This window comes from Boleophthalmus pectinirostris, unplaced genomic scaffold, assembly GCF_026225935.1.
Source record: "Boleophthalmus pectinirostris isolate CB_2022bp ecotype Guang Dong unplaced genomic scaffold, ASM2622593v1 HiC_scaffold_7, whole genome shotgun sequence".
Lineage (NCBI taxonomy): Eukaryota > Metazoa > Chordata > Actinopteri > Gobiiformes > Gobiidae > Boleophthalmus > Boleophthalmus pectinirostris.
Window position 1 is genome coordinate 8,204,634 of NW_026571473.1, and position 27,001 is coordinate 8,231,634.

The 27,001-nt window shown below is 37.2% G+C and overlaps 1 protein-coding gene across 1 annotated transcript in view; it reads right to left on the reverse strand.

Moving 5' to 3' along the window:
- hmcn1 (hemicentin 1) overlaps window positions 1-27,001 on the reverse strand; it is a 113,264-nt gene that overhangs the window by 45,389 nt on the left and 40,874 nt on the right. Inside the window, exons 11-32 of the mRNA XM_055164762.1 lie at window positions 25,807-26,076; window positions 16,498-16,639; window positions 16,252-16,379; window positions 15,388-15,501; window positions 15,156-15,314; window positions 14,242-14,433; window positions 14,067-14,162; window positions 12,138-12,265; window positions 11,474-11,618; window positions 10,837-10,949; window positions 9,848-10,007; window positions 9,148-9,310; window positions 7,382-7,509; window positions 6,618-6,869; window positions 5,947-6,042; window positions 5,662-5,856; window positions 4,559-4,689; window positions 3,197-3,344; window positions 2,284-2,410; window positions 1,952-2,106; window positions 800-1,078; window positions 49-330 (exon numbers count right to left, since the gene is read on the reverse strand). Of these exons, the coding sequence (XP_055020737.1) occupies window positions 49-330; window positions 800-1,078; window positions 1,952-2,106; window positions 2,284-2,410; window positions 3,197-3,344; window positions 4,559-4,689; window positions 5,662-5,856; window positions 5,947-6,042; window positions 6,618-6,869; window positions 7,382-7,509; window positions 9,148-9,310; window positions 9,848-10,007; window positions 10,837-10,949; window positions 11,474-11,618; window positions 12,138-12,265; window positions 14,067-14,162; window positions 14,242-14,433; window positions 15,156-15,314; window positions 15,388-15,501; window positions 16,252-16,379; window positions 16,498-16,639; window positions 25,807-26,076 (3,603 nt within the window). The remainder of the gene's footprint in view (window positions 1-48; window positions 331-799; window positions 1,079-1,951; window positions 2,107-2,283; window positions 2,411-3,196; window positions 3,345-4,558; window positions 4,690-5,661; window positions 5,857-5,946; window positions 6,043-6,617; window positions 6,870-7,381; window positions 7,510-9,147; window positions 9,311-9,847; window positions 10,008-10,836; window positions 10,950-11,473; window positions 11,619-12,137; window positions 12,266-14,066; window positions 14,163-14,241; window positions 14,434-15,155; window positions 15,315-15,387; window positions 15,502-16,251; window positions 16,380-16,497; window positions 16,640-25,806; window positions 26,077-27,001) is intronic.

The following is a 27,001-nucleotide window of genomic DNA, read 5'->3' on the forward strand; positions in this document are numbered from 1 at the left end:
AAGTCAATTCATTTTCCTGTAGTTACAGTATTTACAAGAGGTTGTTACCCAACACTTTGACATCGTATTTGATCTCTTTCTCTCCGGCAATGCTGGTGGCCACACAGACGTATCGTCCAGAGTCGGACACAGACACAGACTCGATCTGGATTTTCCTCCCGTTTTCCAGCACACGCAGAGCGTCACTGTGCTGAAGAGGAACCCCATCTTTGAGCCAGGTAAGCGAGGGGGGAGGGTGCCCCCCCGCCTCACACTCCAACACCAGGGCTTTACTCAGCACCACCCTGCGCTCTGTGGGACCATCTACACCGCCTTCAATGGTGGGGGGCACTGAGGGAGAAATGTATTAGAATGTATTAATAATGTATGTAAAGTAATGTATGAATGTATTAGATCAGTGATTTTGCACAACTATCATTATGTAAAGAATTTGGCTGAAAAGTGCTACAGTAAAATGTGCACATGCCACATAAAAAAGTCTCTACTAAATAATTTTATTGTTGAACAACAGTAGTTTTCATCAAAATGACCAAATTTGAGATTTCATGTTTATTTTTGATCTAATTTTTATCTGTCTGCATATGACTCTCCTGTACAAGTCAACATATCCATCCTGTAATGTTAATAAGTCCTTATCACATACATTTCCATCATCCATCACTGGCAGTTGAGGTTTATAGTTGCCAGGTAAAAAGTTAAACTTTTGTGGAGCTGAACTGATATAAACATCTTCTTAACAAATTATAAATAATTAATTCACTGTATAGTTTATATAAAAAAATGAATGACTTATACTTACTGTACACGTCCAGTTTGTAGGTCTTCTCTGCCGTGCCGGCCACACTGGTCACTCTGCAGATGTAGAGTCCTGCGTCTGAAGCCTGAGCTCGTGGGATCTTCAGGTACTGTCCTCTCTCCAGGTATTGGGCCTGACGATGGGACAGGATGGCCTCTTGGTTTCTGTACCAAGTGATGGAGGGTAAAGGGACCCCTCTCACCTCACACTCCAAAGTCACCCCAGTGTCCAGAAGAGCTGTAACTTCTGAGGTTATGTTACCAGCTTTTATGGAGGGTGGCACTAAAAGAAATTAAATATAATGCTTACATTTTATCCATGAGTTTCAGATTGATTAGGGCAGTTGCTATAGTGATTAACAATGCAAAACAAAATATTATTATTGCTTTGGAAAAAATGTTGCAAATAACAGGAAACTAAAACCCATGAATTGGTGTTTTTTGGATTGTAGAATGATGTCCCAAATGGAGGCAAGACAGTTTTCCCAAGTGATTACATTGTACTTTCCATTCAAAATATCCAAAAGGTAAATTCACAAATGTTCCAGTAGTGGCTAGACACTACAGCTTGCTTTATTATGAAAAAAAAAAAAAATCTGCATTTTAACAATATTAATTTTAGTTGCCCCCCATATGGAGCAAATAACCTTGGCCTACAGAATGTTGTGATATCTTAAGTGTGTTCATATTAAATCCCAACATGCTAGATTTCCCATTGTTTAAAATGGAGTGGTGGGACAGGTCAGAATTGCATGATGAGATTTGCCGATTAACTGTCAGATTGACCTTGTTTATGGTTTATATAACTGGATCTATCTGTAAGAAACAAAAACTGGTATCAAGTTCTACATCTTCTCTGTCTGTATAAAGAAATAAAGCATTATTTTTTCCATAATAGCCTCAGAAGGTGATTGTCAGCTGAAAGAACTTTAAGCCATAAGATTAATATGACAAGACTGTGAAGCCCTTCCATGGCAAATATTGATACATTTTGAAAATTAAATTTGTAGATCATATGTTTGGAAATTTCGTTCAAAAACAGTGAATCTCCCATAGAATTATAAAGACCCCTGCCTTCCATCTGAAATTATACCACTGCATCTAGAATGTGAATGCCACTTTTAAATATACAGAAGGTGGGTTCTTCAGTAGTTACCATAGACAATGAGGTTGAAGTCTTTGGACTGTTTTCCGGCTGTGTTGGTGACACTGCACTGATAACGAGCCTGGTCTCCCAAACGAGCACTTTTGAGTTTCAGCACCTGACCCTTATTTTTGACCTCGATATTGGGATCACCAAGAAAAACAAGCCTAAAATTGCAAAAACAAGGACAAAAATAACTTCATTTGGTTTTGAAAAGAAAAAAAATATTACATGGAGTTAAAGTAGCCTAAATAAAAGCTTTGCATATAATCAAAATGCCTCAGATCTCTCTTACAACTGTTTTATTTAATTATTACACAGTATTAATTGTTGACAGCACTTACTTCCTGTCTTTGTACCACTGTATTGTGGGAAATGGCATCCCCTGTACTTTACACTCCAGAAGGACCTCCTGTTTGAGGATGGCAGTTACGTCTCGAGGAGAGGCTGATCCAATTATAGTCGGTGGGACTGTAAGAGAAAAGCAATTTGATACTGTGTAGTGAATTTAATGAGAGCTGAACAAAGGTTTTCTGAGCCTCCATTTACTCCAGTTGAATCAGAGATGACATGTTTTTTCACATAGCAGAAGTAGAAGGGCACCGTCTGGTGGTGGTAAATACAGTGAATCCTCTAAAAAGTTACATTTGTCTGAGATTCCACAGAGCCATCATATTGTTATTTAAGCTTAAAGACGGTGTAAAAGACATATTATAATGCAAAATTAAAATTTTAAGTCATTTTAGAATAGATCAATAAATGTCCAAAATATTAAATAATAATCATCGGGTGTGAACAATTAAAACTACATAGCAGACAAAAGAAATACATGTTTAAAGATGCACCATGTATCTTTCCTGAAGAGGAGTCTCCCACTGGCTTGGTGGTCTTTATTCAATTACTGATGTTTTTATTGCAAAAATATCTTGAAAACGTGCCTACGCTAGAACATTCCAGGGAAAGCAATAACATCACCATGGTGATAATCAGGCTGGATACCCTCTGCCAGAAAAGGTACATGGTGCCCTCTTAATATCAGGTCTGTCTTACACCAAAATGGTTGTAGAATTTGTAACTTGCTATAATACAAATGGTGGCTGATGTCTTGGATATTTTAATCTTCTTAACATACTTTCATATACAAAAATTAATACACAAAAATCAAAACATCACAGTATTACTTGGACACTGCATATTAGCTAGCTGTATGTCTTCTATTCAGTTCCTATTATTCCATTTATCTTTTGTCTTACTCACCCAGCACATCTAAGTAGAAGTCTCTCTCTGTGCTCCCTGCGATGTTTATGGCCTTACAGCTGTAGCTCCCTGCGTCTGGTCTGGCAGCTTGAAGGAGCTTCAATGTCTTTCCTGAATCCAGAATCTGAATCCTGTTACTAGAAACTACCTGTCAACATAAATGGTCACACCTTCAAGGCACAAAAAGCGCTTTACAACAAGGAACCACTCACCCATTCACCATTCACCCATTCACCCATTCACCCACCAGTGTACACAGACACTGTGGGCAAGGTGGGTTAAGTGTCTTGCCCAAGGACACAACGACAGCATTCATCTGTGGGAGCTGGAATCACACCAGCCAACCTGTGATGTTTTTTTTTTTTATGTTGAGAGCTGGATTTGAACCACCAACCTTTAGATCAGTGGGTGAATGCTCTGCCAACTGAGCTAATGCAAATATATATAATTAACAAACACAGAAATGAGTGATGTAATGCTTCCTGAAAGATTAAAGGTGCACTGTGTAACTTTTTGATTGAGGGGATGGCCTGTCACTTGCTTCTTTTTATGGAGATGTCACTGCTCTGCCTGGAATGTTCCACAGTATGACATTAAACAGCTCCACCTTACATTTATTCAATTACAGGTGGTTTTAGAGCTCAGGAATACCTAGAAAAACAGGCATTCTGACTGTGAGCAGGGTTGCATCTTCACACGTAACACGGATGGGTTTGATCTCCATGAAGACAGAAAGGATTAGGAAGAAAACAATTTGATGGACCTTCTACCAGAAAAGTTACACAATGCACCTGTACTAAATTTTCCCATTTATTTGAGCAAAATAATCTCACTTCTGAAATTATGAAAAGCACTCTTCGCGGTGAATAATTAGGGATGGTCTGAATGCATAAGGTATGTGAGGAATAACTTCGGACTTCTGCAAACCTTTTAAAATTAGGAAGTGTTTTTCTTTTATTTTTTTTCAACTAAAAACTCCAGTACAGAGCAAAAAATTTAATCGAAATCATTATACAATTACAATTATAGAGATAGTTAGTGAAATCCCACAGAGTAAAATAAGTCATTAAGTTGTTAACTGCAGCTCAAAGCCAAATGTAGTTAAAGAGAAGAGAGTTTTGATTCAAATCGTTTGTAATTACAAGACTGATGTATAGTGCTTTGATTTTCTATTGGGGAAAAAACATTACGCTGTTTAGGTTTGTAGTGCATCAACAAACACATCAAATATAACAGCATTGCAAAAGCTGTATTTATTTTACTCTTTAATATTTTGATGCTGAAATGCAAGAATTAAAGGTGGGGTAACAATAAGTACAGTACACAGTGAGTGATCAGTCCATATTTAGTATAATGACTTACAGGGATGCCGTCCTTGTACCAGGTGATCACAGGAGGGGGGCTCCCAGTCACATCACACACGATGGAAGTGGGCTGGTTCAACACCACGGAGACATTTCCTGGAGTCTCACCGTTCACGAAATCTGGAGGGACTGAAAATTACACAAATATTAGCAACAATTAAAGAAAACATACAATGCTTTTTAATCTGGTAATTAAAGGCACTGTTCTCAATTTTTATTATTTTAAAAACATGAAAAAAATAACTGGTTTCTTTTAAATTCCTCACATTCTGAACACATTTACAACTTTCAGTGACCATGGTAAAGCTAACGACAACTAGCATGATAACAGCACACTTCCTGTTTCTCGGATGATAAAACAAATTTTTATTTTACATTTTGCAAAATTTATTCTATTAACTCTATTATGGCTTAATAGAAACTGATGCAGAACTGATTCCACAGTGCCTCCAAGGTGCATTTTACCTTAACATGCTTTTATTAACTCCATGTTTATGACCCAGAGTAAATATTTTTCAAAGAATTACCAGTAAGTATAAAACCTGGAGCGGGGGTAATGACGAGTAGACTAATGGTTAAGGGAAACCATTAAAACATGATTAAAAGCTCATAAAAGATTATGAGTAGATCTTATTTAACGGTCCTGTATTACACAACATGTATTCTCGTGAGGTTAAGCCATGTTATAATGTTCTTACCTCCTCAAAAACATACTCGTATCATTCACACTTGTTTAAGTAATGTTTTATTATTAGTTTGTCTGCATCTTCAAAGCTCAAAATGCTCTGTTCCTTTTACCTTTAGTTCAGCAGAGATAGGCAATTCCTGAGCTGAAATTAGCCAAATGATTCTGTTGAAGATGTATGGAGTTTAAGATCTTCCTGTATTACCACATGACATCACAAGGTGGAAGTTTGAGAATTGAGAACGGGATAAGCAGGGTTTGTGTGTTAAACATGTGTGAATGGAACAAAACACAACTCAAGGTATGTTTTTGATGAGTAAACAACATTATAACACAGATCAAAAAACAGCGTAATATGGCCCATAAACTTTCCATTAGCTAATATCCCAGTGCCAAACAATCAGACAGACTTTTACCATTGACTTTGAGTTGATATTTCTTCTCAGTGGACCCAGCATCGTTGACAGCAGCACAAGTGTACTCCCCATTGTCCAGAGGTGAGATGGAGGTCAGGATCAGCAGAGTCCCGTCCTCCAGGATCGAAATGCCAGGCTCATTTCCAGTCAACTCCTGACCGTTTCGATACCAGCGAATCACAGGCTTTGGAAGACCTGAGAGATACAGTGGCAGTAGTAGTTTATTTAGTTTGTTATGTTATATTAAGGACAAAGTATATAATATAATAATGTTGTTCATTATACCTTTAGCAGGACACGGAAAGGCTATTTTCTGGTTTGCAACTCTCTCCTGTAGTGGACTGTTGAATGGTGGTTCTAAGACTTCGACCACAGGAGGAACTGAGACAGAAGAAGAAAAAAGTCATATTGGTCAAGTCAGACTATTAGATCATCCATAACTACACACTAGAAAAACATGAAACTGTGGAAGATTTCAGATTTCAGACTAAGCAATAACATTTAAGAATTTAACAGTGCACCATAACATTAACACACAATATAAAATGTGATTTTTTACATAAAAAAAATTAAATAATGCACAATTTGGGGATTGTGATTAGATTTACCATATTTATGTTTTGATAATCAGATTCTATTTAAATTTCAGATTTTAAACATGTCAAGAAGAATTGACAAAGAAAACATGAACCGACAAACTAATACAAGAATCTTGTAACATGTTTCTACAGATCTAAACTACAGGGTTAGCCTATTTTAAGCAGAGTAAGTGTTTGTGGAGGAAATTATGGTACTTCAAAAATCGCAGACTTTGCAATTTGCAAACTGAGTTCATTCGAATGGCAATTTTGATTTGATTGTGATTTACCTTGCAGTCCTTCTAAAAACTCCCATAGGGGAGACTAATTGATAGTAGAAACCCCAATATTTTGCAATAAGTTTAAACATATGCAGACCTTGCACTAGCAGCTGAACTAGTGCCTGGTCTGTGCCCGCGCTGTTGGTGGCTGTGCAGGTGTATGTGCCCTCATCATCCAGAGACACTGTAGTGAAAACCAGGCTCCCGTCCTCAGACTCTGGGTATGTTTTTCCATCTTTGCTCCAGGAGATTTTGGGATCCGGAAAACCACGAGCGACACAGGGCAGCTCCACCGAGTGACCCACCTGCACCTTCATCACCCGGGGACCTGCCTGGATACTGGCAGGGACTGGAAATAAACCATAGACATATTAATGTTGTGTGGCTTTGCCATAAATATGAGCTTTAAGTTGTATGTGATTGCTGTAAGGTACCAACCATAAGATAAATATATAATTAAATAATCAAGACAAGACACAGGACTGGGTCCACAAGAACAAGTTAAGATTTTGACCAAATTTATAATAAATCTGAATGAATTTTGCCACACAGTTTTTATTTATTGTCTTATTACTTTGCTGTAATTGTAGTACTGCATTTTTGAACTATACTGTCTCAAAAGGTTTAACTCACCAGAGCTGAGCCTTTTTGCTGTTATTTTGTGGCAATTTTAGATCATGAAACTATACTATGCCCCTTAAGAGAGATGGACAACATATCTGCCCTGCTCATCTGAGCAGGTATCAATATTGAAAAGTGGCATCCTAAAGAGCACAAAGTTGGACAATCTCCTGAATATGATTGAAATGTATCTGAACTAATGGTAATACTAAAGAATTATTGTGGTAGTTTTTGTCTTACCCAAAACACTGAGTTGGATGGTCTGTGTCAGGTTACCAGCGATGTTGGAGGCCACACACACGTACAGCCCACTGTCAGAGACTCTAGTCTCCAGAATTTTGAGTGAGCCAGAGGGAAGCTGGGAGTGTCTGAAGAAAAATATACAAGCATATAAATTATAACTGTTACATTCTGTTTCAAATAGCTACATCTATATTCTGCATGTGTGGCTAATATAAAATCATTAAACTAAGAACATTTTAACAATGCAGATTTTCTTGTAAAATCTGCTGATATATTTTAGTGTTAAATAGATTCTGTCCTGCGACTTGGTTTTACTTAATCAGGAAGTTTCGACAAACTCTGTGTTTCTGCTGATTGTGTCAGTGTCACACTTAAAGGTACACTACGTATCTTTCCTGGTGGAGGGTTCACCTCACACTTGTTTCCATCAATTGGTTTGCTTGGAATGTAGCATTAAACTCATCTATCTCCATATCTCGATGTTTCTGAGCATTGATTATAGATGTAAGACCACAGATACACACACAGACACACCAGAAAAGTTGCATAGTGCACCTTTAACAAGCCCATAGTTCTACACTGACATATGTATGCTGCCATGTGGTATATAATAAAGGTTTCCAGTTAACAAATAATGATTTTCCTTTCTTCACTCTTCTTTGTAAACCTGTAACTAAAGATTTTGGAACAGAGCCTCACTAATCAAACTCCAACCACAATTACAGCTATAGCAGCAGACACACAGTGAGTCCACCAGATCACAGAGGAGTGGGATTTCTCATTCATTTCATAAAAACCACTAACTACAGCCAGGGATCCAACAGCCAAAACAAATGAAAGTGAACTCATACAATAATAATAATATTTTCAATGTTTATTTGTGTCCAAGTCTTTATTAAAAAGTAAAGGAGATGTCTGTGGTTCCCTCAGATGATTATTTATGCATGTCTAAACAGAATAAGGAAATAAATCAGTTTAATTTGAAAGTTGTCATTGTCATTGTTTGTGTGAGGGTCTGTACAGAGCAGAGGTGGGTAGTAGTAGTAGTCAGTTGCGTATACTACTTAAAGGTGCACTGTGTAACTTTATGGGTGGGGGTCCTTCACCTGCTGGTATCTGTAATGTCTTACAGTGTTCCACAGTAAGACATGAAACAGCTCTACCTTATATTCACTCAAATATAGGTGGCTTTATAGCTCAAAAATACCTAGAAGAGACAGATATTCTGACTGTGCCTCTCCACAGATCTGACCTGTAACTTGGCCTGGTTGGGTTTCCATGAAGATATAAAGGCTTAATGTTATACTGTGAAACATTCCAGGGATAGCATATCCATGGAGAAAAGCATTTACCTTTAGCTTTAAAAAGACGTTGTCAGTTTCAGAGTAGTTTTCAGGCATTATACTTTTACTTCTACTAATATATTTTAGAGTAACAGTACTGTTACTTGAGTAAAAATTTAGGTTCCCCTTCCCACTGTGAGTGGGTCTACAAGTGACAAAAGGGTTATGTGACAATATTAAATGATTTGAACATTTTTCAAATTTCTTCATATAGGATATTGTTTTGTGGTCTTTGAAAATACCAGAATTTGTGCATTGTTGAATGTCCTGTCTTTACAATTAAATCAGCTTAAATTATGAAATGTCCAGAATATGTTTTTAAATCTTACTTGAGTAATTTCTTGGGCCACTACTTTGTACTTTTACCTGAGTAAAATTATTTTGAAGTAACATTACTCTTACTCGAGTACAGTAGTTTACCTGGTTGAAAATGGGGAGATGAGGTGCCTCTCTTTGGCCCAGCTGAAAATGGGAGGGGGCAGACTCCGGACTTCACAGGGCAAAATTACATCGTCACCTTCAACTACAGACATCTTCAGAGGTACAGAGGGACCATCTGGATTTGTACTAGATCTGGGACGGACTGAACAGAAAGACACAACATATCTGTATTAGAAGAATAATAATGAAATGTCACTATTCCACAGGAGGGTTCACTACCTGCTTGTCTCCATAGAGCTGTTGTTATTGCTTTACCTAGAATGTTCCGCAGTACAGAATTAAATTTATCAACCCTGCATGTATTCAGTTACAAGTGTTTTATAGCTAATCTTGAAATGCAAGCATCGTTACTGTGAGCAGCCTCCTTCTCAACACATCTGATCTGTAGCTTGACATTATACTTGATTGTCTCCATAAACATACATAGTTTAAGGCCATGCTGAGGAATATTCCAGGCCCCTCTACCAGAAAAGTTACAGAGTGCAACTTTAAATAGCAAACAACAAAATTAAATAATATTATGATAACCATTCCCATAGACAATGAGAAAACTTGTATCCTGTGTGTAGGGCTTTGCAATAACTTAAATATTCATCTAGGTCATTTCAAATTTCAATTTTTATTAGATTTTTTTCTCATCAGCCCGATATTTGTAAGTTTATTTTAGTATTGCCTTTACCATAGACAGTTAGCTGGACCCTCCTGGTGGCAAACCCGGCCGCGTTGGTAGCAGAGCAGATGAACTCTCTGGTCTCATTCCCAGTTGGAGACTCAATATAAAGAGATCCATCGGAGTGTAAGGAAAAGTGTGGACCACCCAAGTCCAGCAGCTCCCCTCCCTATGAAACAAAAGAGACAGACTCATTAAGCAGCGTTTATTCACACAGACATCAACACAAACACACAAATAGAAATGACCTGGTAAGCGTGCCACTGTTTATTGATCCTAGGCCACAGTGTAAATCAGAATGGTGAGAATAAGTGTGTGGATAAATGCTTCCTTATTGCAATGCTAAACTAAGGGTTTCCAGCTAATTTTACCCAATTTGGAGATTATTTTTGGAAAATTCTCTATTAAAGTGTATTGTAAAAATAACTAGCTGAATGATACTGACTATACCATACACTTTCATTACAATCATTTGGACAATTTTAGCCCTGGAATCTCTATTGAACTAAAGGTTAAGCATTTTGAGCTTTGGAGATGTCGACAGACTAATAATGCGGGATTACTCAACATGTGAATGAAACAAAACACAACTCCAGGTATGTTTTGATGATACTGACTATACATTTAAAGGGAATGTTGTTGGATGTGAACCATGAGGACACAATTGCCAGGTATAGACAATTTTATCCAATCAAAAATGCTGTTGGATGAGAACCATGTGGATGCAACACCCTGTGACTATTCCTGTACAGCTGTTCATGATTATGTAGATCCTCATAGCAGTTCTTTCGCATGGTTCAAAAAACTTTAAAAACATGGCATTGCATCACTTCAGGAGTAAAAATCATTATTTATTTTTTATCTAGGTCTGAAAAATCAATTTTAAAACTAACAAACTTTTAGCCTGAACCGTCATCAAAAGTGTGGAAAAATTATCTGACAAAAAAATTTACTGTTTTCCGTTTTTGTCTGAAATACTAAACTGATTCCATACTTACTTTGGTCCAGGTGATTTCAGGGTCCGGAATTCCATTGGCTCGACATGGAAGAGAGATGGGCACTCCCTCTATGGTACTGAAGACCTGGGGGCCATATTGTATTGTGGGAATCACTGTAAAAAGGTCAAAAGATATACATTTACTTCACTGTTCTTTAAAATCATATTGACAATTTGAGAGAGAAAAAAATCCACATATATATTGCTGGTTTTCAGATGCCATCACAGCCTTCTATAGGTCCATAATGTATAATACATATGGGGGACATGTAAAATTAATATAATTAAAATGATGATTTTTGTTGTAATACAGTGAGTTCAAGTCAAGTCAATAATAGAAATGATCAGCTTCAACATTCAATTTACCTTTTTGATGTAATCAGTAGGGAAAACTAACTCTTCTCCCCTCTAGGATTATAACATCACTACATTCTATAATCTGAAAACCACCAATAGTTTAAAAAATTTAGGTGACATTTTGTGAGAAAAAATCATGAGTTTTTTGAACATTTTATAAATTTAATAAGCAAACACTCAAATGTGCAGTTGCCCTTTGTTGTCCTTAAAGAAACAAAGTCAACATTGTTCTTCCTATTTTCTTCTAAAAATAGTGTAAAAATGTAGAAGTATAATTGTACCATAGACATTGACTGTTGTAGTGTGATTAGTGGCTCCAACAACATTCTCAGCTAAACAGGTATAGTCTCCGGCATCATCCAAACGAACTCTGTCAATCTGCAAACTGCCATCCCTCCTCACGGTCAGATATTGGTCTGACGTCAACTGGAACAAAAAAATAATAGAAAACATTAAACATATTTAATAGTATAGATCAATATTTACGCTACATATTTAATAGTATAGATCCATACAATAACAAGACTGAAAAAAACTAAAACTGAATGAATACATTTTAGATAGTCTTGCCTACAGAGACCTCAAAGGGAAACGATCGCACATACATATCGCAATAACATAAACTGAAACCATAGAAACACAAATAGTTAGAAGTGCACATGGGTCCACAAGAACATTAAACTTGATTGTGAGGCAACCCCATTTCCAATAAGAATACAAGTTTATCAAGTTTAATGTCATATTGTAAAACATTTCAAACCAAAAACAACAAGTATTTGCTGGACAGTGACACCCACCGCAAATATTAAGTATTTCACCTTATAATAGATAAAACATAAAAAGAGTAACTGAGTGAGAAACACTGAGTGACATTGGGAAATATTTAGTATATTAATAGACATCAAATAATTATATAAACCAAGTTTGTAGCACTTTTTCACTCACCAGGCCATAGTTATGCAACCACCTTCTCTCTGGTAGAGGGTTTCCAGCCAAAAGTACACAGGGTAATGTCACCTGCTGATCCTCCACCACACTGAGAACTGTGGGGCTCAACGCAATGGCAGGGGAGACTGCAGAACAACAAATAAGACACACATTAGGCAATCACAACATTTATAATCTGGGTTTAAATATGTTTTCAATCGTTACATCATAAAAAAAAAATCTGCTCATAGTCCGTTGCTATTAGAGAAGAAGGTTAAAGCAACACTATGTAACTTTTCTAGGGGAGAGTCCGCTACCTGCTTAATAATACTAATTAATCTACACTATTTCTACTTCATTAAGTGTTAACTTTCAAGTGTTAAAACATAGCAACATAGTGTTATTAGTTTTTCACTATACACTAGTGTTAATTATTTTTTTTATCAGTTTCAGATTATGAGACTATGAGGAGTGTGGTTACATCACCTTACCAGTGTTGAGCCTTCGACACTTTGGAAATGCAGTTTTAACTCATTTTATTGTGGACCCCATATGACATGGTAAAAGTGTTAAAATTAACAATATACATATTGAATTAACACCCTCGAATTTGTTTTATAGGTGACATATAAAAACAACAAGAAATTAACAGTGAAATGAGAAAGAAAAAAATCTATCTTGAACCAATGAGTTCTGCTTATTCCCATGATTATTTTATTGTTTTGCTTGGTTTGTTCCACAGTGTAGCATTAAACAAATTCATCTCAATGAATACATGCAACTCAAGCAATAACACTATGGAGACAAGCAAGCGGCAGACCTCCCATCAGAATGATGATGATCATCAGCAATGATGACCTTTTGTTAATAACTGACATTAAGACAGATTTTATATTGTTTTTCTACTGACAAATTACCCTGGTATTATCTTCCGGTAAACAAAGCATCTTATGGCTAAATGCTGAGCCTATAGCTCACATACAGAGGTGCCTAATGTGAATGGTATGTTCTCTTTTCAATTGTTACCACATGTTTGTATGTGTAAGTTGAGATGAATACGAGACACCTGGATGCACTAAACACATTATAATACGATTTCCATAATGGGACCAGGCCACAGCTGTTAAATACATCTCCTCTGCCTTCTCAGATACACAATAACATACGCACAACCCAAAACTGTATCTCATTTTTGGTGAAACAATGTGATGACACTCTGACGCAGCTAGGGGAATGTAAAAAAAACACTTAGTGAAGACAGCAAAATATATTATTCAATGCTAACTAAAGTAACATGTGCTACTGCTTAAGCGTTTTGAATACTGTGTGGTGATGCAGGACCATACAGGGGTGGGCCCATAGGTTAGAAAACCTTTAACCTAAATATAACAGTTGTTCCTCTTCTACTGTAGAGAAGCAGTAAACACAGAAATGGGGATGACAAAAGCGCAAAACCAGTATGAACTTATTTTTCTTGTTTTGGTGACTGCTACTTTCATGTTGTTATGATTATTTAATCATATTTGTTCATCTCAAAATGTATTTAGTATGGCAAAAGGAAGTCTTGTTTTATGGGTGCTTAACATTGGATTTATTAAGCACATTTCAAGCCACCTTTGTAGCCAGTAGCTACAGCTGAATGAGGCCAAACTGGTGGGAGTGAATCAGCCAATTTGTACCATCAGCCCCTCTGACCACCACCAACACTCACACCACATTCATACTAGGCAAGATAGGTGAAGTGTCTTGGCTAAGGACACACCAACAGTTTCTGCTAGAGGCAGTGCTATCTCACTGTGGCACCTGGTATTCCCAGCATTCTCCCATCCAAGAACAGACCAGGCCCAGCCTCGCTTAGCTTAGATGAGATTGGGCACTGACAAGCAGGTATGGCCACATAAGCATAAAAACATGAAAAATATGTAAATATACGGTGCACTGACTTACCCAGTCCAGTGACTGTAACTCTTGCAACAGTTTCAATTGAGCCAAAATTATTGTGGGCCTCACAAATGTAAACAGCATCGTCATCCACCCACAGATCTGAAAATGACAATATTGCAATAACTTAATATGATTAAAGAATATATTTTGATAAAATTAAATTTCCTGTAGTACTGACTGGTGAAGTGCAGGTCTCCGTTCCTCTGGGTGATGTAGCCCTGTTCTCGTGGCATATTGAAAAGTGGAAGCCCGTCCTGTCTCCTCCATGTGACCTGAGGTTGGGGGTATCCCTGAACCAGGCACTGCAGAGTCACATTGGAGCTGATGTCCGCTGCTGTGTCGATGGGCTCTCGGACAAAAGTGGGGGCAGCTGGGAAAAATGTTTCAAAACGTTACCAATAACAACAAATATGGTTCACACACACAGTAGCTCTTCCCCTCAATGAGCCATTAGAGTGCATAACATATCCACAGGAAATGACCTACAACTGTGGAAATCAATGCTTTCTGTAACCTTTCTGCTTGTTTCCAAGTAGATGTTATCGCTTAGCCTTGAATGTTCCACACTACAGCATTAAGCGCATTTAACTCCATGGAGACAGGAAAGTGACACCACCAGGCCACGTTACAGGTTGGGTGTGGGGGGACCCTGCTCACAGTAAAATGCATTTTTTTCCAAGCTATAAAAACATCTCTTGAATCAGTAGATAAGTTTAAAGCCATATTGCGAAACATTCAAGGCAAACCAGTAATATCTCCATGGAGACAAATATCTTTTCTATTTAGATGTGAAAAATAGAATTAGTTCATTTTAAAGAATTAGCAGGGGTTCAAACTTATCTCCTATGATCCCAATTATTCACCGCGTGCAAGTTTATTAGTGCTTTTCACAATAACAGGGGCCAGAGTTTTGCTGTCTCGCTAATGCTAACAACAACTAGCATGTTAACAGCAAATCAGCCTTATTTCTTTCGCCAAAGAGAAGACCTTATGCAGGCAGCACGCAGAAGTCTTATTTTGACCTTAATTTTACTTAATTACATGAAAATAATCAGTTACAGCTTCTATAAATGCTGTGCTTGAAGTTCTCACCTCCAACATCCAGTAATACTTTCCCAGATGAAGTCCCGGCCGCGTTGACAGCCACACAGGTGTACTCTCCTGCGTCTATGTCCAGTGTCTCCTTTATCACCAGTGTCCCCTCCACTCTGTTTATGTCATATGTGGAGGACGGCTGTAGCTGCACATCACCTGTCAAAGTGGTCCAGAAAACAGGTTTAGTTCACAATGGCTCCTCCTCTGTCTTTAATAACTCTCAGTGCACCTTTGTACCACCAGATCTCAGCCTGGGGGATTCCAGAGGCAGAGCACGCCATTACTGTGGTCTCTCCAATACCGATGAGAATCTCACTCAGTGCCACAGTCACCACTGGAGACTCTGAAAGCAGTCAACAAGTATATATTTATTTAATTACAACAGAAAGTGTATTGTAAAAGCAGAACAACCAGATAGATATTGTCCTCATCTACCCTTCTTTTATTATTATAATTACTGCTTGTTTTGCTTACTTGTATGTTTTCAATCCATTGTAAATGCTACCTGTGTTGTTCAGCACTTTGGTAAGCTTTGGTTGTATACAAATACATCTTGACTAATTGATTGATTCCTCTAATTACAAAGCATTTTATGTATTGCAAACTTGAGCCATGAGCCATGTGAGTCACCAGATGACTTTTTGAAAGCTGGCCTTTGGTGGTCCTCAATGCTTTACTTTTCTGTGTGAGAACATGCTAATCTAGCATTAGTAAATATTTCCAGATTGGCCAAATATTTCCTTCATGTGAATAGTAGTGATGCGCTAAAAGTTTTGTGAGAACCAAGGACTAATTAGATTTAAATACATAGTTAATGTTTTACAGTTTGAAAATTATATACCCCAGCCTAAAGAGGCTTCAGCATAATTATAAATGGAGAAATTACAGTATATTGAATAAACTATTTAGTATGTGTGCCAAGTTCTAATAAATACTTTTTAAAGTAGCATTTATAGCTGCCATCTGTAAATGGATTGGGCAATCCGCCCCTTTTGTATTCTCATACTTGATGTTATCTACATTACTGCTGTGATCTTTGGCCTGGCAAAAGAAGACCAGAGAGCACAAAGGCCAAGCTAAAACACATACTAACCTATGTAAGTGACAACAGCGACCATAGAGTCCGTCCCAGCCTGGTTACTTCCAATACAGCCATACGCCCCTCCATCTTTTTTCTGCATGTTTTTTATCACAAGTACTCCATCAGGAGTCATTCTGTGTCTGGAATATAAAAAAAAAAGATGTTTAATTCTCTATCCAGTTGTATTATTTAATTGTTTAGTATAAAGATTAGTTTTTAAGAAAAACAGTTGAAAAGTGTATATATATATTGTATGACCTGTTGGAGGCCATGATGAACATGTCATTGTGAGTCCACACCAGTCGGGGGGGAGGGTGTCCGGAGGCGGAACAGCGGATCCGGACCTCATCTCCGCTCTGGAACGTCTGGTTTCTGGGATGCACCAAAACTTGGGGAACCTCTGCAGGAGAAAAAGGAAAATCTATATAACAGGTAATATACAAAACAAGTTCTGTACAGAAAACAGGTTAAAATTCACAAATTACTACCTTTCAGACAGTTTTTGCAATTATGATTAGATTTACGATTGTTGTTCCACAGTATAACATCAAACTTCACTTTATATTTACTCATTTACAGGTGGTTTATCTAGAAAAGCAGGCATTCTGACTGTGAGCGGAGTTGCCTCTCCACAGATTTGTAACTTGGTCTGGTTTGGTCTCCATGATGATAGAAAGGTTTAATGCCATACTGTGAAACATTTTAATCAAAGCAAAAACATCTCCAGGCAGAAAAGCATATGATGAATTCTCCAACACAAAAATTACACAATGCAACTTAAAGGTTGTATAGAGGATTTTTTAAAGGGAAAAGAAATACAGCGACAGTCCTTTTTTAAATGTTGTGCATGCCTGACACCACCTTCCTCCTTCGCACCTCCCTCAGTAGAAACATCTCCTCCCGCCTCCTTACTCTAGAAATCAAGCTTGTTTACAGCCAGTGCGCGTTCAGAATTACTGCTGAAGTGACCTGTCTAGAAATAATTTTGTGTCTGCTTCATTTGCGCAATTGCTGGAAGAGATCTCCAAGAATCACATGTTTGGCTTTGCTCCTTTTCCCCTTCTCTTCTTCTTTGAGTGACCTCAAAAACGGATTTTCTTTTGCGGTGAACTGGTTGTAGATTCTTGTCCATCAAACTTTGTGCGAACTGCGAGGAAACTACAGTTTAAAAAAGCCTCTAAGAACCGCTGCATAAACCACATAATCCCTGCATGCCGGCGAGTCAGTTACACTAAAAACGTAGGGAGTTTGATTGACAACCTAACAGCAAACAGAAAATGAGGCAGCCTTGTTATCTATTGGCTGATGTTTATCTGCTCTCACTATGTCCACAGTTGAAAGATTTTCATTCTTTTTTTTTAGTCAACATAATTACAAGGCTGCTGCATCTCTGTAATGGTATTTTAAACGTTCATTGACAATTTGAAACTAAAAAAAAATAAAAAATCCTCCATACAACCTTTAAATAGGATTCTGTTCAGAGTGGACATCTCAGACACATTCTGTAGTTAGAGCAGTGATCCCCCAAACGTGAAGTGTCTCAGTGGGAATCTGAGACACTTCACCCACACTAATCTATGTAAGTGTGGGTGAAGTGTCTCCGATTCCCACTGAGACACTTCACCTACATTTCCTAGTACTAGTGATGGAATGAGACACAATTTCTACAAGATGAGACATATTGCGGGATTCAGCTCATGAGAAAAAGACAAGATGAGATGTTGATACAGTTTTAATAAATAAATTGTGACATTCACTTCACAGTTTTGGCTTCACAATGTTTGATGTATTTAAATTCCCAGTTTTGGCGTCATTCCTTTTTGGTATTAAAGCTTCTCAAGAAGAGTTACTAAACAAGAAAAACAAGTAAAAATATGTGGGGAAAAGATCTCACAAGATAATTTTTCTCATGTGTGCACAGTCTTGAGGCAATTTTGTCTCACAAGATTTTTGTGGCACAAGATCTTGACTCATCTCTGCCTAGTACAAATGTAGTGGTGGTCGGAGCGGGCAATGGCACAGATTGGCAGCTTCGCTTCCTTCCAGGGCAAGTAGCTTACCACCAGCTGGAGGAGTAAATGAATACTGACTACAGTGCAAAGCTTTGACAATCTTTGACAAGTCTGTAAAGTACATTATGAGTGTACGGCAATATCATTATTATGTAAGGGCAAGACAACACTTTTTTACACTCTATGTAAATGCTGCAAGATAAAACACTGCTTATCTAAAAAAAAATAAATTAAAAAAAAAAAATTAAAATAAAGCTGATCAGACATAAATTTGACAGAAAATAAATCAGACAGTTTTATTCTCTATTGTAATCAGTGTAAAGTAGGCCAAGGATTCCCGACATGCCAAACTGCCATATGAGGGGATCTCTGGGTTTCCACTGGAGGAGAGGGGTGAGCCAAGGCCAGGTTCAAAGGGTGAACAGACACAGTGTATTAAAGGAGAAGAATGTACATTTTCTACATTCAGCTGCATTCCAAAATACATATTCAACCAAGTCCAGATGCAAGACCAGATGTCACGCTCTGGGAGCACAGTTTGGAATTACAATGTTTAAAGTGCAGAAAACAGGTCAGACTACGTACCAAAACTCAGAAAGGCATTGCCTAGTTTTTGGTAAAATTTATTATTTTACTTCCTGGTTGGACACGAGCAGCAGATGTGACATACATTAAGGTAATTCCATACTGTTACCTAGCAACAATATTGCCTACAAGTTTCAAATTTTGTGCAATTTGCACAATAGTCATGATTTGACAAATAAAAATACATGTCAATACATGTATTTTGTTAAAGATCATATATTACACAAAATCAGCTCCTGTGAGTTTTAAGAATGTTGTTACCTCATCAAAATCATACCTGGAGTTGAGTTTTGTTTCATTCACAAATGTTTGCGTAATACTTTTATTATTAGTCTGTCTACACCTCCAAAACTCAAACTGTATAGTTCCACCTTGTGATGTCATGTAGTGGTAGTATTCAAGTAAACGGCTACCTTTTACCTCTAGTTCAGTAAAGATTGGCAAAGTCAGGGCTGAAATGATCGAAATTATTCTAGTGATGGTGTATGGAGTTTAAAAACACAGTGGAGCACAATGACATGAGATCACAATGTGGAACAGAGTGTTTGAGAGAAGAACTCAGTCTATATATACAGGATTTGTGTGTTAAACCTGTGAATGAAACAAAACAACTACAGGTCTGTTTGTGATGAGGAAAAAACATTATAAAAACAACAAACTTCCACTTGACTGTTGGACAATAATAAATAGTTGGTTTGGTGGGACAAATAGTACTATCTCACCAAACAAAGTAATAATTACAAAAACATGAAAACCTGTCACTTTAAAACATTTGAAGGTGCAGAAAAGTTAGGAGTGGTCTTGGGAGTAAGTAGGTCTAAATGAGGGGAGATGATAGGATTTAGTGCCCCCTCCTCTGCTCTGCCCTGAGGGGTTAGAGCATTGAGGTGAGAATCAGAGTCCTGTATATCACTGATTCTCCAGAAACATAAAACTAGGTCAGGATCCTGTCTGTCCCATGGGAGCAGTCCATCACCTTCTGACCATCTGGTTCTGGTCTTACACAAGGATGTGAGGTTGGGTTGGTTCATTCGTAGTTAACCATCACACTGGAAAACATGAGCACAAAGCTCAAAGTGCTCAATAAAATATATTTTTTAAGTTTTGCAAGAACTGGTTTATTTAGGTGTATGATTCAATTGCAGACAAGGTGGGTAACATATACAAAATTGATACTATAAATTCTTGTTTCAAAGATTTGGAAAAAAGATAAAATTATGAATATAATTTTATCTTTTACCCCTTTGGAGTTTGGGTTATTTTTCCCATTGATTAAATAAAATAAAAACATTAAAAGTTCGAAAACTTGCGTGAGCTAATCACACATGTGGTAACTAATCACTATAAAATTGAATTTACAATATATTTCTTAATAATATATTGTCTTTATCAATCAGGAAGATATAGCATTTTTAGCCATTTTTAGATTTTAAACATGTTTTTTCTTAAACTAAAAATACTTGTGTTATGTACATAAGTTAAGACATAATTGGCTAGCCTCTGTCGTGCCTTTGAAATCACAACACTTACATTTTCAGAAGAAGTCCAAGAGAAAAATTAATGGAGAATTTACTTTTGGAAACAAAGGATTCGAAGTGGGTGGGTGCAGTCCTGCTATGATAAAAAACTATCCTAATTAAAAAAGCAGAACGCATCTTACAACATATACATATTTTTACTAAACACTGGCTTTCTGGCTTTTAACAATTGAAGTGTTTTTAGAGATCCTGTCACTATTGTTTAAGTTTTACATACTTACTTTAGTGACCTGTGTCTCAGTATTTCTATGTTTTAATACCTACATTGTGACCTGCTTTGATTGTGATAGCAGGTTTTAGTTTTTAGTTGATACAAGGTAAAAATCCTGCTCTTCTGTGTAATTTTGAAGTGAACCAAGAGATTTTGGCTCAGTGTGAATGTTCAAGTTCAATGTTTGGTAAATAGTGAGGTGTCAGCAGATCAGGCTCACTTCAAAGTGGGGCTAATGACTGGGACCAGCCACACCAGGGGGTCATTAGCAAAGCCTCAGGTCACACTGACAGCTGTTTGAGACCAGAGCCACGGGCCACTGACAAAACTCTACAAAGGGAGAAACTGAAAAAAGCTGAAAAGAATGAATGTTTTTTTCTTGATAACTTTCTTTATAAAATCATAAAGGACAAGGTTTCTGTTTTGTAGTATTATTAAAACAATTTTAACAGACAATAAAGCTTTTTGGATTCTCAAACTTGAATCCTTTGAGATTTCATTTGAAAGTTTATTTTTGAAAGTTCTATTGATGCTTTGCAGAGACATTAAGGGTATTAGAGCACATTTTTGAGCACTGAATTTAATTTGGCTATTAAAAAAAAAAATCAGGATTCATATTTTTTCAAACTTTTTGTTTTATTTGCTCAATCAACAAGTCACCTTTTAATTCATATTTAAAAATCAGTATTTTAAATATTTTTAACCCTTTATTTCCCAACATTATATCATAAAGTCACTGCTTTTCACACTTCAAATATCACAAAAAGTGGGTTATTTTCAATTTAAGTGAAGGAAACTGGATTTTCTTGGTGCTGGTTACTAAACCCTGCTGTATGTCAAAGATTATTAGCAACAATAATTTCTCATAGTTTTTTGCAAAGTTAACTAAACACATTGTGGGAGCTATGTACAAAAGTGTGCCCACTGGAACTCATTCAAATCAGTGTTTTTGAACCTGTTGTAATAAGACTTTCTAAAACGTGCATCTCCACTTTCTCTACATCATCTGAACCCTCTGGCTTTAAATGAATGTTCTGAGGGACTTTTTTGCTCTTTACATAATTTCTTGGATATATACTGCAATGTAAATTAAAGGCTACATTTCCCACTGAAGCCCATACAAAATCATATATGAAACTACAAGAGACTTGTGTTCATGTGTTCTCTTTACAGTCATTCAAAAATATGATTCTCTGAGTCTTTTGATAATGATAATAATGATTTCTTTGAATTACACAGCAATTTTTGGCCACATTTGGAACATTTTGTATTTCTGCTCATATAGTTCATATTTATGTTGTTGCCTCTGTAAATTACATGCATTTCCATTGTTGACCATATAAAGTAAAATGACATCATCCTCCAAAAAATATGTCAGAATACTAATTTGCAGCCAGAGGTTTCAGAAAAAATATAGCACTTAGATACTGCATAATTTACACTTTGTACAATGGCAGGTTGAAAAATAGTGATTATAATGGAAGTCAAGTGATAATTTTTGTGCTCAATGGAAAGGTAGTATCTTTCCTAGCACGAATTAGAAGATTCGAGGCAAAGCTTGAAAAACTGCCGGGAAAATGTTACGCACACTCAAAGAAAAAAGAAAAAATAGGCTTCAAAATGGATTTAAACAACAATTTCAGAAGCCTGTGATCATGCCTGCCCTCATGGTCCTGTTTAGGATTTGATTTGAAAAATATGAGAATGACTAAATGAAAAACTGTTGGCTAATCCTATCTGGCTTGTGACTGTAATGTAATGTGTGAGAAGCTTGTTTAACAGCACAAATCATTTCACCAGCTGTAGTTCCAACTAATCATTACTTAGAACTATGTTATCCATGGTTAAATCTAATTTTAAACCTGGTTCTAATTTAGACCTGATAAAATCCAGGGTTAGATCTGGTAGTACTTGGAAAGCCATTTATCATATTACATGCTTACTGTGAAAGTTTGAGGACCACAGTGGTGTCGGCTGTTTAATCCGGTGAAGATGTAAACTTGGAGCAGTGTTTAAAAAAACAAACTGTGTGCAAATTCAACAAATGAAAGAAAACCAGCACGAAATTCTCCACCAAACTATCTTAATGGTACTACATGTTCTTAATACAAAAAAATGCACATTACAGACTTTGTGAGTGACCCTAAAGTACAAGCAGTTCACCATAAAGTTCAGCCTCTTAGCCTTTTAAAGACAATGCAAAATAGACTCTTGTGAGCTTTAAGACACGTAATAATGCTGTTACATCTTCAAAAACATATCTGAAGTTTTGTTTTGTTTCATTCACACACATTAATCTTTTTTTATTAGTCTGTCTACATCTCCAAAGCTCAAAATGCTCTGTTCCACCTTATGATGTTATGTGGTGGTAGTTTTCAAGTTAACAGCTACCTTTTACTAGCCTAATTCATCAGCCAGTTTCACTTCGCAGAAACTGTCTAAACGCGCAGCATTAGAATTCGTTCACTTGATGGTAGGTGGGTCCTTTTTTAATTTAACCAATCACTGCTATTTGGTCGTGACGTATGTAATGTGCCGCTAATGGGGCTAACTGGTATATTAAGAATTTCCCAAATCCTGTAGGAAGAAGGGCAATAACGTCTTTCCCCTTGATAAAATTCACCGAACATTCTGTTTGTTGCGGCTTTAAATCCTCAATCTCAGGAGTCGTTGCCAACACGGAATGTTTGGCTCTTCACTGATTGGCTGGTGCCCGAACTTGCAGTTCTGGGGTTTTTGTGAACCGTCTAGTGTGTTCTGATTCCTGACCTAGTCGCTGGAGAGAAATGAAATTGAGCAGAGGCACTAGGTGGTGTCAGCCTGGCTAACCTTTTACATTGAGTTAAGGAGAAATTGACAATTCCAGGGCTGAAATTATCCAAATGACTCTAGTAAAGGTGCCTAGAGTTTAAAAACACAGTGGAGCAATTCCTGTGTTTTTGATGAGCAAACAACATTACAACATAGATCAGAAAATAGTGTAATATGGCCACATGTGTATAAAGCTACCACAAACACACATTTAAACCACACGTAATATCTTGAATATTATCTTTCTTGTAGAACTTTCATAACTACATGTACTCCCTGAAAAGCCCTGGCTCACAGTAGACAGCGGCTGCAGTTTTATGTGATTGTTTTACACCATAATTTCCTGCTTCCTCCTTTTTTCTCACAGACGGTAAAGCTCCTGATCCTTCCCTTTGGCACAGACTCTTATTCCCGGTCAGTTTGGACGAGGTGTTAGATATGAGCTGTCGAGAATGGAAAACTCCACTGGAAGCTGCCTGGGATTAATGCGTAAATAATGTTAACACTTCCACTGAATTACTACAGTGAATAAAGTGATACGAGGAAGGAAAGGGGAGCTGTTATGGTTGAGATCAAGTGTTAGAAACAGCTTTTGCGCCAAGATTTCAACTACTGTTTGAGGTGTAAATTACGCAGGATTATAGGTGTATTGTTAAAATTACCCTTCACTAACACAGCAGTAACAGCGTCTGGACCTTTAGGGCATCTCAAATTAAGTTGGTTAATCAGGCTTCTAATTTAACTGTAATTGCAACATTTTAAAGGTCCTATATTACACAAAATGGACTCTTGTGACCTTAAGCCATGTTACAATGTTGTTACCTTCTCAAAATCATACCTGGAGTTGTTGTTTTGTTTCATTCACACATTTGCATAGAAATTCTGTGTTAAACGTGTGAATGAAACACAATTCCAGGTATATTTTAGATGAGGAAACATTATAACAGATCAGAAAATAATGTAATATGGGCCCTTTAAAGCAAATATCTGTGGACTTGCTACAGTAGATGCTCAGACTATAGAACAAGGTTGTCAAAAGTATCAAAAATCAGATCCTAACGGAAACAGAAATCAGTAACGAAAACCTACAAAAAACATGACAAAATTTGACCTTTCTTAAACAGTTTTAGCGTAATCTTGACCTTTATCAACACCAGTAGAACAGCATGCAGAACAGCATAGTAACTTGAAGAAAGCAGTATTATTTTGTGTTGAAAATTATATTCTTTTGTTTATATGTTGTATCAAAATTGGTATTGAGTATTGTGATTTTCAAATTTTAGTATTGTGACATCAAACATCAATATCCAGATACAAACTGAATACTTTAAGACCAGTCATTTTATTGGTACCTGGTCAAAGTTATTCTGAAGTTTTATGACTACATGGAGAAATTAAAGAAATCATTATTATGTTGTATGTGAAAAATTACATTATTATTGTATAAAATTATTGGAAACTCCCTGGGGAGGTTTTCTAGGCATGTCTCACCAAGTGGAAGCCCCAGGAAAGAATCAGTACACAGTGGAGGGATAATGTATCTCGGCTGGGCTGGGAACACTTTGAGGTCTGGTCTGGAAGGAAGTGTCTAGGGTGAGGGGAGTCTGGGATTCCCTGCTAAGACTGCTGCCCTCGTGACCCAGTCCCGGTTAAGCAGAAGAAGATGGATGGATATATTGGAGAATTTAACAAATTTTTTGTTCATTCAAGCCTTTGTAAATTAATCCAAACAGCAAACATGATTATTAAGACCATATTTTCAAACTACAGTTAAGACTTATAAGCATTTTGTGCTGTTATAACTGGCCCCGGCCTGCTCCATCAAAATTGTATTATGTACGTACGTATGTATTGTTTAATACCAATCCTTACGAGATAAAAGATTGGAGGCCACTCATCTATTGTCACCAGAGCACTAGAAAACAAACTAAGTCACAATCAAGCTACATTGCATCCTTCAGTCTTTTCACTGGCTTCCTGTGCACTTTCGCATTGATTTAAAAAATATTTTATTTGCTTTTGGATGCCTTCATGGTATGGCCCCTCAGTATCTGTCTGACCTGCTCATACCTCACTCTCAGGTCAGCAGATCAGGCTCTTCTTCATGTCCCAAAAACCAGGAGAATACCGAGAGGAGATTGCAGCGGCTGCTCCAAGGCTGTGGAATCAGCTCCCTCTGCACATAAGTTTAAGCTCACATAGGCTAAATGACTCACTGCCTGTTTTTTAAGTCCCTCATAAAAACTCACTTTTTCTCCCTGGCTCTTAACTGATTTTGTGCACAACACTTTGGTCGACTGTGTTTGTTCGACTGTGCTCTAGAAATAAAGTTAAGTTGAGAATAGGAAGCAATTTAGAGGAAAAATAAACGTTCTAAAAACCTCCAGTAATAACAGAAATCTCCCCATACCTTCTACAGTGAGATAGACCCTCTCCACAGTCAGTCCTCCTTCATTCGCAGCAACGCACTCGTAGAAGCCTGTGTGTTCTGGGGTCAGGCTGTCCACTCTCAGAGACAGGTTGGACAGGACGTAAGCGCGGGGGTCCAGGCGAACATCGTGACCCCCTCTGAGCCACGTGAGGTTAAAGGTCACCGTACTGACCACATGACAGGTGAGGACCGCACTGGACCCAGGGGCAGCGGTCACGTTAGTCTCCACGGTGATGGCTGGAGGTGGTTCTAAAGGAAACGTAACAAGCAGGAGTGAAAATGTGAAGAAATGAATGATTTACACGCAAAAGATGTATCATCTTTGAAAGCCGCACTACGTAACTTTTCTTATAGAGGGTTTGTCTGCCACCTGCTTGGACGTTATTATTTGGCCTTGAATATTCCATTATGGCAACTTCACCATGGACAGAAGAAGTTAAATGCTACCAGACGACGTTACAAGTCAAATTTTTGGAGGGGCAAACCTGGGAAACCTCACTGTGAAACATTCCAGGTAAAGCCTCCATGGAGATGAGTAGCTGGCAGACCAATTATTATTATTGCTCAAAAATACATCAGAAATCATGCATCCTTACTGTGACCATACTTGCCTCTCACAAGATCTGAATTGTTACAAGAAACTTTTTAGCAATAAAACACCTAGATTCAAGTAATTATTATATGAAATGTTACAGAGTGGGGCTATATTAATAAATATAACATTAAAAGATAATATATATTGGAAAAACAGTGACTTATATAGTCAATAATACAGTTTAAAGCAAAAAAAAAAAGTTAAAAATAACATTGCTTTAAAACACTGGCTCATTATTTGTTGAATACTTTGGAAACAAGGCTCCCTTGGATTACATGAATAGAAATTTGGCATGTGCACTGTATATTATGTTTCTACATTTGTGTGTTTGCCTGGAAAATGGGTTTGACCTGTTCTACTGAAGAAAAACCATTGGCCCAAGAACAAAGACAAGAACTTAAAGAGAAACAGGATTTGTTTCATTCGGTCAATTTAAATGTCACGATATGCAGCGGTTAAACAGACAAACCACCTCTGTACCCCTGGATGGAGAACACACAGACTTTTTTAAACACAGTGGGCAGACCTCTCTCCCTCTTTAGTTTCTATCCAACTAGTTTTATTAAGTTTCTCTCATTT